This window comes from Pararge aegeria, chromosome 2 (genome assembly GCF_905163445.1).
Source record: "Pararge aegeria chromosome 2, ilParAegt1.1, whole genome shotgun sequence".
In the NCBI taxonomy this organism is placed as follows: Eukaryota; Metazoa; Arthropoda; class Insecta; order Lepidoptera; family Nymphalidae; genus Pararge; species Pararge aegeria.
In genome coordinates, this window is record NC_053181.1 from 10644572 (window position 1) to 10662975 (window position 18404).

Genomic DNA, 18404 nt, shown 5'->3' on the forward strand with positions numbered 1-18404 from the left:
ATATTATTTATTAAGAATTGAAGTACTAGGCTCGAACTAGTCATGTAAAAATAAGATTATCTAAAAAGTAACTTCAGCTGTCATCTTCATTTTAAATACCATCCAGTAAGCTGCGTAATTAAAATAAATCTATATGAAAGAAAAAATACTATTGAGAATAGTTTAACTACGAGCATGTTGAGATAGAAATAGACAACGAAGACTGAACTGGTTCGGTTCGTCATTTCCAGGGGGCTTTTCCGGGTACCTATTTAGGGTTGTCAAAGTAACTTTAAACAAACGAGACTAAAGAAGCTTAAAATTTTCTATACAAAGAGTTATCGTAAGGTCTGCTAAACTTCCATGCATGATATATGAAGCATTCAGGTTGCGAAAGCATGGTTTAAAAAATGCCTCTGAATGGCAAAGAAGTTCCTATGTTAAAGATGTGATATCAGTCTGTCGGTCAATATTAAATGTATCATAATTCCGCTTTATTAAAAGTTAGATCAACACACACATACAATAAATACCCGATACAGACATATAATATATTAACGTACTCGTATTTATTACAATTTATATGTAACATACGCGTTCATACCTGATTAGTATAACAGTTGTAAAATTATGAAAACAAACGGGAAAAAAAGCAGTTGGTGGCAGCCCTAAAGACTTCCGTCGTCCTGCGGTTTATCGGTCAGTGGGTACGGTCGTTACTTATTAAACTTGCTTTACATTTGATTTACTTATCTGCTTAATACAATATTTGAAGCATTATTGTTTCAAGATATTTTTGAAATTGGGGTATTAAATATTCTACCTGTCACCAGTAGTTTCATACGCAGTCTCAGGTTATTTGTAAGCGGTTGTTTTTTATAAAGGGCATAATATATAGCTTCAAATTTAGTCTAGTAAAGAAACTAAGTGATACTGAAAATGAGGAAAAAAACATTCGATAGTCGACTATCTCTGTTTTACAATTAAAATGTTATCAATATTTATTTTATATCGGCGATTACCGATTTTGTAACAATCGGCCTTCAGGAAAGTCCCAAAATCGCAATATTACAAAATAACAAACTTGAAATCCAATATTAGAAACAGTTTATTGGTAAAATTAGTTGGAATTAAAGTTTCTCGTACATGTGTAAAGTGCGAGATGCAAATGTGCATTTAGATCTCCATTACATTAATAATCTACTTTGACTAATCTTTCTCGTTATAGTTTTTATATTATTAAAATTATATTCTATGTATATAATAAAATGTTTGATGCTAATAGCAAAAAGGTTTATAAAAATACTCGATAAAATATATTAGTTTTTAAAATTTTCCCAGTTAGAAGCGCGAGGTGTAAAATCGGCGTACTGGCTGTAAATCATATTTCCCTCCATTTATATGGACACTTTATTACGACGGCGCGTTCTAAATCAAATGATAAAATGCTTCTTATTTTATGTTTCCTTTCGCTGCTCGACGCGTATTGTCGCCTTCCTGACTCCTTGTGGCGTCTGCTACCTAAGTGCTTTGCTCGCGTCTTGTGATTTTGTATACTTTTGTCTGACACTGGGTTAAGTGTTGAACATGACTTAGTATTTATTTATTCAAGTTGTAAACATAACAAATTTATTTTTATGCTTAAGAAAATTTTGTGAATGTTTTCCCCTCAACTTTATTTGTAAGTGTGCGGTACGACGAAGAACGTATTTAGGCGTAAGTTGTTAATAGTTCGAATTAATAAACCTTACGAATTTATAAGTTTCCACATAGGGAATAGTTGTGAGACTAAGTTTAAGAGTAGGTACATACTTAAGTTTATTATTATAAAAATTTCGGCACCTTATAGGTGCCGAATTTTATTTATATAAGATGAGTAATACGATGATTGTATGACTGATGTAACTATCCCGTAGTTACAGAATAAAGCAATAACGCGCTCGCTGGAAAAATATCGCCTAAATAAGTGTAAGTCGACAATCAGAGCGCACGAATTGTTTTAAATAAATACCGGTACACTTAGGGTCAAGCGAGCTAACAGAAACAACTCTGAACAAAAAACAGGAAGAAGCCCTAGAAGAAATTGTGAATTTGAAATTAAAGAAAGAAGAATTTATTCACGAAGGAGTTTCCTTTGACTGCCCAGCCAACCCAGTGAATAGTACAATGTACGGAAGCGTATACTAAGTTATCTGCACGAAATTAAATAGGTAGCTTGGACTAAGCTGATTGATCAGCTACCAATTATATATATCCCTACTACAGCTTATAAATAATTTGTTGTGTATTTAACGTATTCATATTTTGAGTCGTACCTTGAAGGAACCAAGATTTTTTACGGAGCATGCCAGTCGAACGCTGCGGCCTGCTGGTACCGTCACATTTTGTATCACATCGGTGAATTCTGGCTCTTCTACCACTGAAAAAAAAGAAAAATGTTCATTAAATAATAGAATATTAAAAAAAAACATAAACTATTCGTTAAAATATTCATATTTTCAACTAACTACGCGTTTAAAATAAGTTCTGGTTTGACGAAGATATGAGCGACATTGTCAAAAACTATATTTATAAATATATGCATAAAATTGATAAAAAGTAGCTCTTTTCGTTCTGAAAGACATTTGAATTCATATAATAATTATTAATGATGAGACTTGAAGCCCCTCAAAACATTACATTCAAATAAATGACTTCAATCAGTCCTTCCCTTAGGCTTATCAAACTGGTAAGACATCGCAGTTATTAGGACATTTTTGTGTCAAAAGATACGATTTGTAATTTTCAAATTATCAAAGCAGAATGCTTTTAAACAAATTGAGTGGGCGATAAGGAATAATGTCGTCGTTTATCAAGTTGCGAGATAGATGGCTGCTGTTCTACTCTACCCATTTTAAACACGTTTGTCTTCGACTTGCCAAATTGGCTCTCTTCGTTATTTTTGCAAATTCGCACGTTACCATTTGCAGTAATGACTTTATGGTTGGCTTGTATACGCAACGTCATATAAGGGGTGTAGCAATAAATTTCGTGGGTGACTTGTCGAGTGGTTGACTGGATAAACATTTGTCATTCTTTGAACGGAGAGGGCTGAAAGCAAGTCGCGACTCGCGACGTGTATCATAGACTTATATGATATTGCGAGACGGCGCGGCAAGAGATATATGTAGGGTTTCTTTGATCAAAACTGATACTCTAAGTATATTCTTCTAAGTTACCAGATTATGGTACGTAAAACCTGCTGCCAGTTGGTCAATAGTGGGTTTCCGATTTAAAGAACAGATGGAAGTGCCAAATAATAATTATATAATATATTGTGTCATATTTCGACTTTTATCAAGCACCTCGTATGGCAAATATCCAAAAACAGCCTTAAACACGCCTGCCACTTATTAGATCCCAGCAGAATCGCTTGCCAATTCATTTTCATACTACCTACATACTGCGGACAGTCATGTGTTTTGTTATATATTAATTTTGTCATGTTATTAATTTGTGCTGTAAGATATAGTTTAATTATTATCACTATTAGTGACTACTAATATTTATTATATTATAATATTATTAATTTTGTAATAAGTGTAGTATAGATATAGTTTAATATAATTTGCCGCATTTATTCTAGTAAGCGGTGATACACTCTAAAATGGTAACAGGCTAACCTGTTAGGCGTATGGTACTAGTAACAACCTTTAAGACCAATTGAGAATCTACGCATCATCGTACCGGTACGCTAAATTGTTTGGTGGCACCACTTTATCGGAAGGTTGGAAACTAGCACGGCCGAATACTTCCACCAGACCAGACTAGAGAAAATTCAGAAATTATAAATTTCCAAATTGCCCTGCCGAGAATCTAAACCCGGGATCTCCGTCTTATAAGACCATTGTGCTCACAACTGCGCCAGGGAATGTCCCACCAGCAACAATAGTTACAAATTGTCTACATATTAGTCTCATTCAAACTAACATATCTGCGTATGTATTATTTTGAAGAACTCTACAATCCAATTAACCTAATTAAAGCTAGCCCGTTCGTTAATCCGGTAAAAACTATTATACTATCAATATTTAATTATTTCAAAACTTCACTTATTTAATCATACTAACCCATTACCGGCCCACTACAGTCTAGGGTCTAGGGTCTCCTCTAACAGTGAGAAGGGTTTAGCTCGTAGTTGTCCACACTGACACTTATTTACTATTACGTAAATCATAACCACATATTGCATGATAAAAGGAAAATGGCGAGCTACCCTAAAGTTTCAGACCCAGACTTGAGCAATGTAGGCCTAGAAAAAAGTTCGTCATATGATATTTATTTTCTGTTTCATCTTTTACTACAAAGTCATCAGAAACCTATAACAAGGAATTAGTGTCATGCCAGAGAGATGTGATTGAACATGAATGTAAGCAGTCTGCGAGATACGATTCCTGTCATCTTCATTTTACGTCAGACGTCGGGAAAAGCTCCTCTTTCGTCTTACATTACGTTCATACCTTAATAGAAATATCTTATCCATGACAATAAAGATTACGGTTAGAACGGTTAACGGAACCTAATAAAAAAGTCAACTACACTACGTTTGCACCTAGATATGTATCTATGTTCCGATATAGCGCCGTAATAACGCGATGAAAACTAGAAGAGCAATATGACTTAATAAACTGCCGTATCCCATTCAAGTGATAGTCCGTGCAAGGCGTTGGACACACAATTACATATTACAAAAGGCACGGCCAACGACTCGGGCGTCCGCTGTAGCACGCATTTCTCTAAGCCTGCGTGTTTGCGATGAGATTGAATAAATCACTTACTTGAATTCTAGAAAATATTGTATATGCATATTGCATAATCATGTCATATTTAAAGTGGAAAAATGTAGCTTATAAATCTGGCTTGTAAGACATTCTAAGTAAGTACGACTCTTAATTTATCTTTTACACGCTACTTACGCGTTACATATTAAATCAATGTCTTACACTTACACTCTATTTCAATTTCAAAATATCAACCGATAATTAATTGACTAACTCGTAAAAAATTTCTGCTTGATATACATATATTAGACTTTATTAGTAAGAAAAAAACATAGACTTTATTAATAAGAAAAAAAATATATAGAAGTACAATATAAAAGGTGTTCTTTCTCTCTCGATTAGTAGCGATATTTGCCATGCAAACTTAGGATTAGGAGAACATTACCGATTATAAACAAGTGGTGTAAAATAATAACAATAATAATAATAATAATAATATCTTTATTTTATCAAAATAAACGTATACATTTCATGAGTGTGAAGCCCTGTCTCCTGCGGTAGTTAAAACTGTGTTACAGGAGACAGTGTCTTCCCTATATCTATGGTCTTATTAACAAACGTTTGACAATTTTACGGGGAAAATTATATAAGGGAAAGAAAAGAAATAAATAAATGAATTATGTAAATTTTTGAGGCGGGTGCTTAGGTAGGTACATTTGATTTGTTTGTGGGTGTGCGCGTGTTTGTATGCGTGTGTGTGTGCGTGTTTATATGCGTGTGTGTGCGTGTGTGTTTGTGTTTAATTTGTAATTTGTTTTATTTAAATTAGATATTCTTATAAAATATTTTCTCTGCACCCTCATAATCGTAATCTTTTAGCCAAGATTTAATGTATGTCTTAATTTCTCTATTGGGCATGTCTTTTAAGTTACCTTTTTTTAAAAGGTTGTATAGGCAGGGTGCAAGGAAATTATAGTGCTTACGTGCAAAACTACTTTTTATAATAGGAATTGGGCATCTATCAATTCTCTTTGAACAGGTGGGTAGAAAGGGAACCGTTTTGCTATGGTATCTTCGCAATGTTTGATAAATATACAATTTCCTTACCGACAGCACATTTTTCATATAAGCGAGTCGTGGGAAAGGTAAATGGATAGCTCGTAATAACTTTAAGTAATATCGAACTTACATACTAATAATAATAACAACATTTGAATTATACATAAACACATAAACAAGATTCTACAAATAAAAAAAAATACTTGTAATACGTATACAAAATATTTTTTAATACCAAAAACTATAACGGAACTTTTAAAAAATATGGAACACGTAAAAAATAGTCTTTATTGAGCAAGTTAATATTAAAATAAGATTTTACAGCGCTTTTAAATGTTTTTGGCAAACTATGTACGATAAGACGTAATCAACACATTAATTCCTTCAAGCATGCGGTTAAGAGGGTGCGTTACGGTTGGCAATGCGCGATTAACATCAGTTGAATGAGGGCAGCGGGGTAGAAAATGAAGCACAGTGCTTAGCTAATACGATCAGGTGAGCAAACGCTACGAGGCTTTCATCTTCAGTCAGGTATCTGCTACGCTTGCACACAGTTGAATTCGAATAACGCTCGAGAATTTCTTAATAAATTGATACTGTTTTCGAAAAACACCGGAATATTTAACTCTCAGTGTTCTATGACTTCCTAGCCTAGTTGTACTCGGCCTCGTTTCGCATTCACTTGTATTTTTAAATCCGTTCCCGCGGGAGCTTAGGGTTAAAAAATACTTAGATATATAGTATAGATATGTGTTCATAAAAATTGGGGCGTAATTGAGAAATAAAATGAAGAATTTTCGATTTCGCTTTGTGATAGAGTTTATTAAAAAATCATGTTAGCATTTTTATTTTTCATGATCGGTGTTAAGGGGGTTCTAGAGTATACTCGTAAACCCACCACACTGCTGCCCACCACGGCGATGTCTGTAGTAAACCTTTTATAACGTGATGTAAAATAAAGATATTGCTGTATCTCCTTAATAATCCTAACAATGACTCTTATACGAGCGTACATTTAAGTTAATGAGCGCGAGGAGACAAGAAATTCTGTTTGTTTCAATAATACCTTGCATTAAAATTAAACAGGGTAACGTTGGCAATAATCTTACACACCGCACGTCAGCGCATACAGGGGTATTTATGGGGTTAATTAAGAAACCGCAGACAGCGGTGCGAAGGGAGGTAATCCCGTTGTAACAGAGGCCAAGATGGTGCCGCTCACTTCAAGCACGTATCTATAAATGTAATTCCAATATAGTACAATAGAGTAGTGATCTTATGGCAATCTTATTGCAATTATTAGACGATAGCTAAAAAATGTATCCTCAGGTTTAATAAAATTTAAAGGAAATGAAAAGAAACCTCGTTATATACCAGGATTTCGGTGATAGGTATTAAAATAATTTTCATTTAACTGTTGGTAAATACTTTTATATAGTGGTAATTTTAATCGTCTATCATCATGTCGTCTTAAAGTGTGCATACACTTTGTTATCTTAATTACCGTATGGTCAAACAATAAAACAATTGAGTAGGTGGTTTGAAAGCAAGAATACTTGAATAAAGTTTGTTCAGTAATTTTGAGATAAGCGATTAAGCGAAGATGAAAAAACTGTCAGTTCATCATAAAATATGACTGAGTATGATGATAATGAATAATTAAATATCAGAAATATTTTTTCACCATCATCCACCCATAAACGGATCTCTACAGGGCATCGATTTCTTCTCAGAATGACAAGGGCTTAGGCCACACGCCTTTAAGAACATTATGTACAACTCTCAGAAATGAAGGTTTACTTACAGTATTTTCTTTCACCGTTAAGCAAAGTTATAATTAGTTCTTTCAAACACATATAACTACGAGAAGTTAGAGGTTAGTTCGAAATTTGAACCAGATATAAAGCGCAGTTCTGTTATTACACCTTCATCCAAAAATGATTTGACAGATTTGTATGTAATTTTAAGCAGGATACCTCGACACTTTATTGAATAATATTATAAATGTGAAAGTTTAATTGTTAGAATCAGCAAAAATTGGAATTTTAGATATATGCGAATAGTCCACGTCGGCAGAGCTCACATTTTATTACATTTACAAAGTTCACTTTACGGATTGTTGTAAAACATAGAACTACTAATTTGAATTTAATATTGAGGGATCCACGACCCGTGCTGGATGCTCGGGTTGCTTAGTACAATCTCATATTAAAGCTGGCCCTTATGCAAATCAGAGGCAGTCACTCGGAAGTCATCACGGGAGCCGGTGCGGGACAAACAGGCCGCAAATTGACATCTCCCCAGCCACCAAATTGATTGTGGATACACGCCTCGTTATAATTCGTGTGACGATGACAAATATGTTTTTTTCACATGCGGTGGGCTTGCGTTGCAATCAGACCGCGGATTATTCGTTTGAATAATCATAATAGGGTTATTCAATATTAGCTTTAAGTGTAGGTAAACAGGCAATCAAAGGCAATACGAAGGAATACTTGGGCCATGACTGCTATTTCACCTGATGGAAGGGCACAGTGCAGTCTAAGATGGCAGCGGACTAACCTGGCGGTTATTTAACACCCTTACCCGAATCGGTTTTAACGTGTCACCCTACCGAAACGCTGAAGTGCTTGGCCTTGAAGAATACCTACTACCTGGACCAGAGAAAATTTAGAAATCATTAATTTGCCCTTGCTGGGGATCGAGGGGACTCATAAGACCACAAAGCTCTTCACTAAGCCAGAGAGATCTTCATAACGTACCTTAATTTGATCGCAACGCCATTCCCGTTTTTTCCGGAAATATGATGCCAAAGACAGACATACACACACACACGTTGAACTTATAACACCCCGTCGTTTTTTCGTCGGGGGTTTAGCTGCTACATAGTTTATACTTACATCATCATCCGGATCATATCAACCCATTACCGGCCCACTATTTGGCACGGGTCTCCTCCTAGAACATCTCCTACAGAAGGCCGGGCCAGCGTGGTTCCCTTGCGGTGGACTCCACTCACCCTTGAGAACATTATGTAGAACTCTTAGGTATGCAGGTTTCCTCACGATGTTTTCCTTCACCGTTGAAGCAAGTGATATTTTAATTACTTAAAACGCACATAACTTAGAAAGTTAGAGGTGCGTGCTGGGATTTGAACACGGTGAAGTCGAGCTCTAACCCACTGGGCTATGACCGCTTCTATATACTTACATAAATGTAATAAAAAAAAAACCGACTATTTCAATATGTTATATCAGTGTAGTAGTTTCCCATCGGAACTAGACCAAACCGCTGTTATAATCGGAATATAAAAACGGTCTTCCTGAAAAATTGGATGCCCATTGAACACACCTTAGTTTACAAAACATCTGAAGTGTTTGCGCCCGTATTCTACCGTCAACGAAGGTACAGCGAAAACGTTTTAACTCTTCTCGATTGTCGGCCGTCGTGCCGTAACATTGTAACCGGCGTGTGACCACTTTCATAATTATTAATTTCTGCTAAAGAAATTTTACATGTGTATTTAATTTAATATATATATACTTATACACGTGAGTCTATTAATTGGTACATGTTTTCTATAGTATATCCGTATATGTAAATATACGATTACTATCTGGCTTTTCTTTTGATGCTTTTTATTAAGTATTTTAGCGGCTTCTTAATTATTTGATCATGGTGATAAGTCTATTGGTAAACTTAAAACCGAGGTTATGATTATACCAAACGCGTCCTGGCCTAAGAAGAAATGCTCAACAATCTTAGCAGTGTCTTATTTCCCATTTACACTTAAAATGTTCAATGTGACAGTGCTGCCATCTAGCGAAAATTCTCCGTATATACCGATATCGATACCATTGGTATTTCTGTAGCAGATATATTGCTATATATAGCTCGCTTGACAAACCGTAAATTGAATTAAAATAAACGAAGAGCAACGTCTATAGTTTAAGACTTAAAGTACATGATATCAGCAGAGGTTGACGGACACTTCGTTCGTCAGGAAATTTTGGTGTGTTTAAATTTTGGTTTTTTGTTTTTTTGTTAGTGGTACTTCAGGGGTCAGAATCCAACATGTGGGTGGGACAATTTGGTATGTTACCCCAGAACTACTAGATACTACTCAAAAATCATGTCGATCCGTTGCTCTGTGAAAAACAAAACAATCTAAGATAATCAACCAGATCCGTTTGGCCGTTCGGGCTTAATTGAGTACCTAACAAACGACCATTCATTATAACTTACGCATTTATAATATTAGTAAAGATTTGATAGCAATATCCGCTTGACTTTACAGTTACTAATCTTTTACAGTCTACCGACTAATCAATTAGGATTATGGATTTTATTACTCAACCTTTCCAGTTTTCCGTTTATTAAAACGACCATTGGAAAATGTCCAAATGCACCGCACCTATAAGTAGGTAATACATGCAGTTTCATACGTTATTTGTAATATCGCTACTTAGTTTTTAAGGTGGACCTTTTAACCAATTTTAGACAAAGAGTAGGTTTCCATTGTTATATCCATATAAATGTAGATTCCGTAGGTTCATTTTGTCGATGTTAACGCATGTTATTGTTTTCTAAAGTATTTTTTTCATTTTCAGTTTTATACGACGAATTAACATAAAACGTTGCATACACCTTGTAAGTTGCAAGGATGTATGGTACCTTTTATCCAGAATAAAATAGTTTTCCCCATGGTTTGGAAAATAACCCTGAATCAATTGACTAAATCTATATGAACGCGAGCGAAGCCGCGAGCAAAAACTAGTAGGTATTTAAAATGACTAGTAGGTATTCTTAGTTACAATAGTTTATAATATGCAAACCACGCGTCTATTATTTTTTCATCGTCGGCAGCTGTTCAATGTATATTCTTTAACAGAGTATTTCTTTCGAATTCCATCGGATATCGAAAGGGCGTCTAAAAGCGGCCTTGACAGAACTGTGATAGGACGGCGGCTACGACTGTCAACATCTGTTTCCGAGCTTCCGCCTAACTGACCATGACATGACCCTCTACGAGCGATATTCCTTTACAAGCTCTACACGTTTATTTCGTGTGAGAAAAGTAGGAAGAAAAGACAGATGACAACTAAACTTTGTAATAAAACTAGTCTGATATTGCATTCAAAATGTTTGCGAAGTAATGAAAATTTTTACATATATAAAAACTCTTTTCAGTATTGATTTAAATCTTACTGATATTATAAAAAATAGTGGTTCGTGTTTTTTTTATAGTAATAATTGACGGACCAAGGCAGATGGTCCACCTGATTGTAAGTGGAAAAACCATCGCCTATAAACAGAGCAACACTTCACAGGGCATGCAAGGAGCCGTATGATAGTAGTATAAAGTTCTGCTACTATAACTGGTGGCTTCGGCCTTCCTTTCGGCACCTATTCCGTTTCGCGGCACGTAAATACTTTAATTTATCGGAATTTAATACGTTTTTTTAATGATGAATGAAAACCATCGTGAGAAAACATGCATGCCTGAGAGTTCTCCAGTATGTTCTCAAAGGCGTGTTAAGTCTGCCAATCCGCACTTGGCGACTTGGTAGACTAATACGGCCTGAATAGTTCTGAGAGGAGAACCGTGCCTTGTAGTGGGCCGGTAATGGTTTGAAAATTATGAATATTATGATTTAAGTATCTCGTTGGTCCACTGGTTAGGATATTCAATAGCAGGCCAGACCTGGGAATCGAACCCACGAGGGCCTGGGTTCGATTCCCGGGCCAGGCAAAGATTTGTTATAATTTAGACTTTTCTCTTATAAAATACCGCCCGGAATCAAAAACCTGGCGGCATCCATCTCCGTACTTAGAATAAGACATAAAGCCGTCAGTCTCGATTTTTATCACCGACATATTACGTTAAAGCTCAAGGACACGCTTTGGGCAGTGTGATGGGTATATGTTCCGAAATACTCTCTGGTATGTGAAATGAGCTCTGTACACAGTAGTGGGACGTTAAAAGGCTTATGATGATAAATATTATCACTTCAAATTTGTCTAAGATTGTGAATAAACTAATAAAATTAAGATTTAATTAACCATAGGTTACATTTTAATGGGGAAAATTCTAAGATTCCGACATTAAAATATAATTATTAAAAGCTAATTTCACGCAGGCGAAGGTTCAATAAAAACGTTAACTGAAAATGAATCTAAAAGTTATTAAATATGCTTGGTATAGAACTCGTGCGAACGACTCGTTAGATTTCTATTCGTTTTTCTTCTTAATTAAGCATCTACAAATCAATCATAGTTTCTTCTTTACTTACAAAAAAATATTAACTTGGTACAGAGTTTTTACGTAACCTGTATGATGGTGCAAACATAATGAAGTTACGGTTGGCAGTTCAATGGCAGGTAAAGCAATTATTACTGAAGCTTAAATATTCAGCTTAAATATTTTACTAGCGACCCACCCCGGTATTCTCTAAGATGTTCCATAAAATTATTTGGTCTACATAAAATGCACAACGTGTCAAATGTTTTAAATGGAAAGGAATAATACTGTATCGTTTAAAATAGCTCCGTTATTACCCTAATTGTTTTATTATATGTAGAAGATAGAAATAGCTACTGATTTATCTCGTAATGTTTAGTTAGTGTTTGAAATGTTAAAATATGGTGGATACGACATCACATTATCATATCATATGACATATCATTGGCTGGTCTCTTCTTTTATACCATGTATATAGAATATAAACCTTACTCTTGAATTTATCTTTTTATTGCTACAAACTGCATTAATGTCCGTTTCGAAGTTTAAAAGACCTAAGCGTACAAACAGCAGGTGCGACTTTGTTTTATTATATGAAAAAAGAATTGAAATTTAATTAGTTTTCAATGTGTCACATAAGTGTACCATAGCTAGGCACCCAAGAACATTCCTGCAGACTGGTGCTAAGTATTTCTTAACAGATACACCAAATACCTAACAATGCTTTACATGTGCTCAAGAATGGAGCCCTCGTAATCGATAATGTCCTCGTAGTTGATAATGCTATCCACTTAAATAGATCAACAAAGCAGAAGGTATGCTTAATTTATCATCATTATCATTGTATGGTCTTAATGTCCTTTTGCTGAACACATAACTTCGGGTAGTTGTCATGAAGGAAATTTGCGTAAAATGAAAACCCTCCTCTTACGAGTTATGTGAAAAAATTAAGGTAGGTAGTGCTTTTGCGCGTATGTAAACCGCATGGCACTGTTTATTGACCGACCACGCTGCTCCAATGCTTTGATGTGGGTTAAGGTTTATTAAGAGAACTTGAATAAGGCTAAAGTCAACGTCCTTTCATTCCTAATAAAGCTTAAAAACGACTCAAGGGTCATAACAAAACAAATAGTTATATCTCCTCAATCCGTCCTGTTGAGGATAATATGTTACTTTATTTCTATTTTCTGTATTCACTCAGGGTTTATGTATCTCGAATAGTCACGTCGCGTCCCGCGAAGGGTAAGGCATACAAATAAGTGAAAGTCCGAAACCATCCAAACACCCTCGCCATGTTCTTTATCTGCGGATCTCTTAAAAGAATTTGATCGTATATGAGAATATTACAAGAAACATCTGTGACAAGGGACGAATAAACTTAAACATCTGCTTTACTTACGAATATGTGATTTAAGGAAACTGAAAGTGGTATGACTTTAGCTGGGTTTGATGTCACATGATCTTTTTACGTTAAGTAAAGTTTGAAGACTTCTCTCCAAAGCTCACTTACAAGAGAATTTAAAACTAATAACATTTATTTTTATTAATTTGATCGGTGACTCGAATAATATACAAAGACAAATAATTAATTTATTTAGCTTACAGTTACAAATTTTTTAATCTTTTCTTGAAGCTGATAAACGACTTTTCTACAAATGTCTCACTTGGTAGATTATTATATAGTTCCACTACCTCAAAAAATTTTTATAGTAAAAACTACTTTTTGCGCACCGTACCTACTCAGATTTTTCCGTAGGTATTAAGTTAGGCCGTCACGCTCTGATGTGTAGGGCTCGATCGGGTGATCTCGGGACTGCCAAGTGTACCTCAATTTTTTTGAAAAGTTAGGGGATCGAACTCGGTACCCCTAACATATGACATGGTACAAATATTTTATTTTTCAAGTTTTTCAACATGACCGCAATAAAAGCGTCCTTCGAGGGATTTTTAACCAAAATTCCAGTTAGCACAATATCGCTTTAAGAAAGGTATTGATTTTGTAATTTTTTAAGAACGTTAAAGAATCTTCATATAAATTTAATATTAGCGTAAATATCAATATTTAATGAAAATTAAGGAGTTGTCTTTTAGAGAAAGATTTCTACAGTTACAATGATTTATTCTTACAACATAAAATTATGTGAAACCTCACCTCACCCTTAAACTATTTTAATTGTTAACAGGATTTTGATTTGGATGATAATAACTTCAATAAGATAAAGATAAGATAATCTTGAATTTAACATAAATTGTTTAGCGCCAGATAAGTGCATTCATTTTTAAGTGCTTGCCGTGTACATTAATTTTTGAAATGTCTATTAAAAAAAAATTCGTAGCTTACGCAATTTATAAACGTATTGCAACAGTAATACCAGAGTCTCCAAAACTAAAAGCCAGGAAAGTATTTGCAGCATGCTCTACATGACCGCTTCCCGAATAATGTTTCCAGTGCGTGGATATACCGCATCGAGTCACCCTCATCAATTCACAATTCCGCACATGTACGTTTTTTTGCAAAATGTCGTCATAATTATTTGCACAATAAAACAAATAAAACCGCAAGTAATTTCGCATCATAAGGGTGGTTGTATTGATATGGTTAATTATCCGCCCAATTACATTGCTTATTATTGCATATAATTCTTTATTCGTACTTAATTAAAAAAGCTCAGTGACTGAATTTTCGTCTCATTATTTCTTTCTGTATTTTATGTTATGTTAAAATGAAACAAATGTTAAATTTCAATTTCTTATTATTGGTAATTATTTATAAATACACCTGATGAGTTATTGATGATGCATTATACACTTGTAATGTTACTGAGTTGAGGCATGTCGTGTGGGCAGATCAGAATGTGGGTGTCGTACGTGGCGAATAAGGGAATATAACTGAGAACGGGCAGAAGCGTCCTCTGTGCTACTATTAGTTAGTACCATCTCCTGCGATCACCAAGCTGTCTGCCCAGCGTGGTCATTATGGTCAAAACCTCCCTTTGGAAGTGGCATTTGGACTCGTAGTGGCCTATAGATGAAATTGACTGAGGTGCATTCAGTGACTCAATGACTATTTAACTTCTCCATTACATGAAGTTATGTTGTAGCAAATGCTCGCAAGAAGCAAATGCAAAATCTGCGGGTAGCCGATAATATATTACTAATGTCTACTCTAGATGTAGGAACCTGCTTTTCGATATCGGGTCGTACCTCTAGTCAGATCAATACCTTACTAATAAAACAGTACTACTAATTACATTTTCAAGGATAATGCTTTATCATAAAACTGCACTATTTAACAAGTACCAACCTCGCATAAGGAATGTTGTTCTGGAATAGTTAACAAACTTATTGAATACTAGCGGACCTGAAGCTAGAATAGATCTGATGCTAACAACACGATCATCGTGGCTAGTTATGTACCTACTATTATTTTACATTACCATGTACTGAGTTAGTAAGTTGTCATTATTTTAGTTGATACATACATACTGTATACATCTCCATCCATACATCCATCCTTTAAAACTTTCGCATTTATTATATTAGTAGGATGGTACGCATGCATTCGACCGTTGTTCTATATGACTTGCGACTTGCTGTTATTTGTGAAGAGTTATGTCCTTTATCTCCGACAATATTTATCAGATCTTTATGAAAAAAACAAAACATGCTTGATAGTATACACTTTCAAATAAAAAAATAATTATTTAAATCGGATCGGAGCTATAAAGTAAAATTGATAAAAATTAGCATCCCATTTCCCGGAGGAAACTTATTGTTTATCAAGATAAAAAGTATCCTATATGTTGACCCGGAATATCAGTACCACTATACCAAATTTTTTTTAAATCCATTCAGTAGTTTTCACGTGATGCCCGGACAGACAGACAAAAATTACATAAAAATCTGTTTTGGACTCAGTATCGATAATAAAGCATCCCCCGGTCAAAATTTTCAAAATATATTAAATGTACCGAAATCTTCCAGTTACAGTTTTATTATAAGTATATAGATAATCAAATTAGTCTATGGTAATATCTACTGTCACCCCACAATATTTAAAGGTTCTGACGAGATTACGTAATCAGGCATTAGCCTGTATCTAAGTGAGATAGCCATATTGACTACCAACAAACTTTAAGACCAGTAAAAGCAGACTGAGTCTTTACTCCGCGACGGTTTCGGTCAGTCGACTCAATGAAATAAAGCCTTAGTATTATTATTAAATTTTTGTAAAAGTGACACAGTACAGCAGTCCAACAGCGTAAGCAAATGCGCAAATTATTATTCAGCAATGCTGTTTTTTTCGTCATATACGGACAGTAAATTCAGAAGTACAAAACCCCAAACTCTACTATTAAAAGAAAAAGCTTCTTAGCATAATACAGTCTCTTAAGTCTGATCACTAATTGAACAAGTGTTTTGAGGCTCACGGGCGCGTAAGTCGAGAGATCTAATTAAAGCATCTACAGCGGTGCGCCTCAGAGCCCCAGTCGGAGCCTATTATCACGCCTCCACCTCTTATTAGCATTGTCTCCTCGAGGGCGATACTTATCTTTATTTAAATTCACTTCTTGGTAATTGGGTTGACGAGTCGACAACGTGATTTGCATTGATGAGAATTGGCCGGTATCCGGATCCCCTAACTTTCATGCCCCTTATAATTTGTTTCATTGCATTTATAAAGCTGGAACGATTCCACCGCTGACACCGAACTGAATAAACGCTAATAATATAACAATAATACTGAAAGAGTCTCGCTGAATCAAAACACTACACTCAAAACACGCTTACGACACCATAAAAATACCGGCGCGGTACAATTACGTTGTACATTGCACACAATGTTTTGTTGCGCTGTTCCATATAGAAATGTGGAATTTATGAAACGTAAAAATATAAGAGGTTAATAATGTACCTACGTGCGCTGATATTATGGGTGTAGTTCGCACTTTATATGTATGAGTGGGAGATGTAGCATTTTTGATAGCGATTGCGTGTGAGTGCAGTCAAAGAGGATGCGCTTGGTTATTTCTCATTAAGGCACACGCGATAAAATCACACACAGTCGTTGCCTCATTAAAATCTTCTGGTGCGCGCATCTGTAAGCCTTTTGTGAAGTCAGTAACGCGGCGCTCTCGACGCCTTTCACGTGTCATTTCGGGCACAATGCCGCATAGCGAGGGACGCCCCGCCTTACAAATTTTTACTATAACACGTCGTAGCGCTTTTTATCAAATATTGAAGAATGCGGATTATTACGCGGATTATCTTATTAATGATCCTTACTTTTCGTATGAAGACAGATATTATAGTAGATATCCCAATTTATCTACTTATGTACACTTAATAAGCCTCATAACGAAGTCGCTATAGGATGCATCCGACTAGGGATGTTTATTATACAAAGCCTTTGATATACTATACGGCAATTTTGTAGTACCGAGCGCTTATTTCGTAGTCTCGAGTAGTTTTTTAAAAACGACAAATGTTAATCAAATTATATCTTTAACCAGCCTAAAACTTAATTAACAGCGTCGTGTCCACATTTGTAACATAAATAATGAAAATTCCTAATTAGTTTATAATATTTATGTTTAAGTTTTCAATCGCCAAATAGTCCTAACTAAGGAATAAATATAACGCTTCAGAGTTATTGCCTAGGTACAGTGACGTGCATACAGGGTACGTACTGGGTATGCAGATGTTATAAAATGAAGAAAATCTCCAGTAAGAATAATAAATACTTAAGGGTAGGCTTTTTATAACTCTTACAAAGCCTATCCTTAACTTTTTTACAACATGTACTCCTAATTTTCTAAACTGAACTTTCTTCATTTTATATTATCTTTATACCCTTTGCATACCCTCTATGCACGCCACTGCCTAGGTTATACATCCAATTTATTTCTCCGGCAGATTATCTACTGATTGAAAAATCGGCCTTCAAGAAAAAAAAAAAAATATACTAAATCATACGGATAACATACGCTCGCTTGGTATTTATTTTTTATACATAAAACAGCAATTTTTAAACGCTCATTTAGCAACGGTACTGGCGTCCAATATTTAACGTAGCCACTTTGCATATTGACAGGCAGCTCGCGGTCGGCGGGCTACCGCCATCCTAACCGACTTGGAATCGTAATGTCGCCCATTATCGCCTCGTTGAACTCGCCGCACACTTGGTGAATCCCGTAATAAATCTTACATTTTTTTATATTCTAGTTTAGTCAGCCCTTGAATGCAATCTCTTCTAAAGTTAAGTGATGATGAAGTCGAAGATGGTAAAGGGCTAATCTGTAAGGGGTATGACACATACCCTTAGGGTGGGTAGGGTAGTAAATAGACATAGCGCAAGCCTCCCA

General features: G+C 35.3%; 1 protein-coding gene across 1 annotated transcript in view; it reads right to left on the reverse strand.

The window, feature by feature from the left end:
- LOC120634429 (lachesin-like) overlaps nucleotides 1-18404 on the reverse strand; it is a 134541-nt gene that overhangs the window by 19645 nt on the left and 96492 nt on the right. The window contains exon 2 of the mRNA XM_039904969.1: nucleotides 2295-2398. Coding sequence (XP_039760903.1) covers nucleotides 2295-2398 — 104 coding nt within the window. The remainder of the gene's footprint in view (nucleotides 1-2294; nucleotides 2399-18404) is intronic.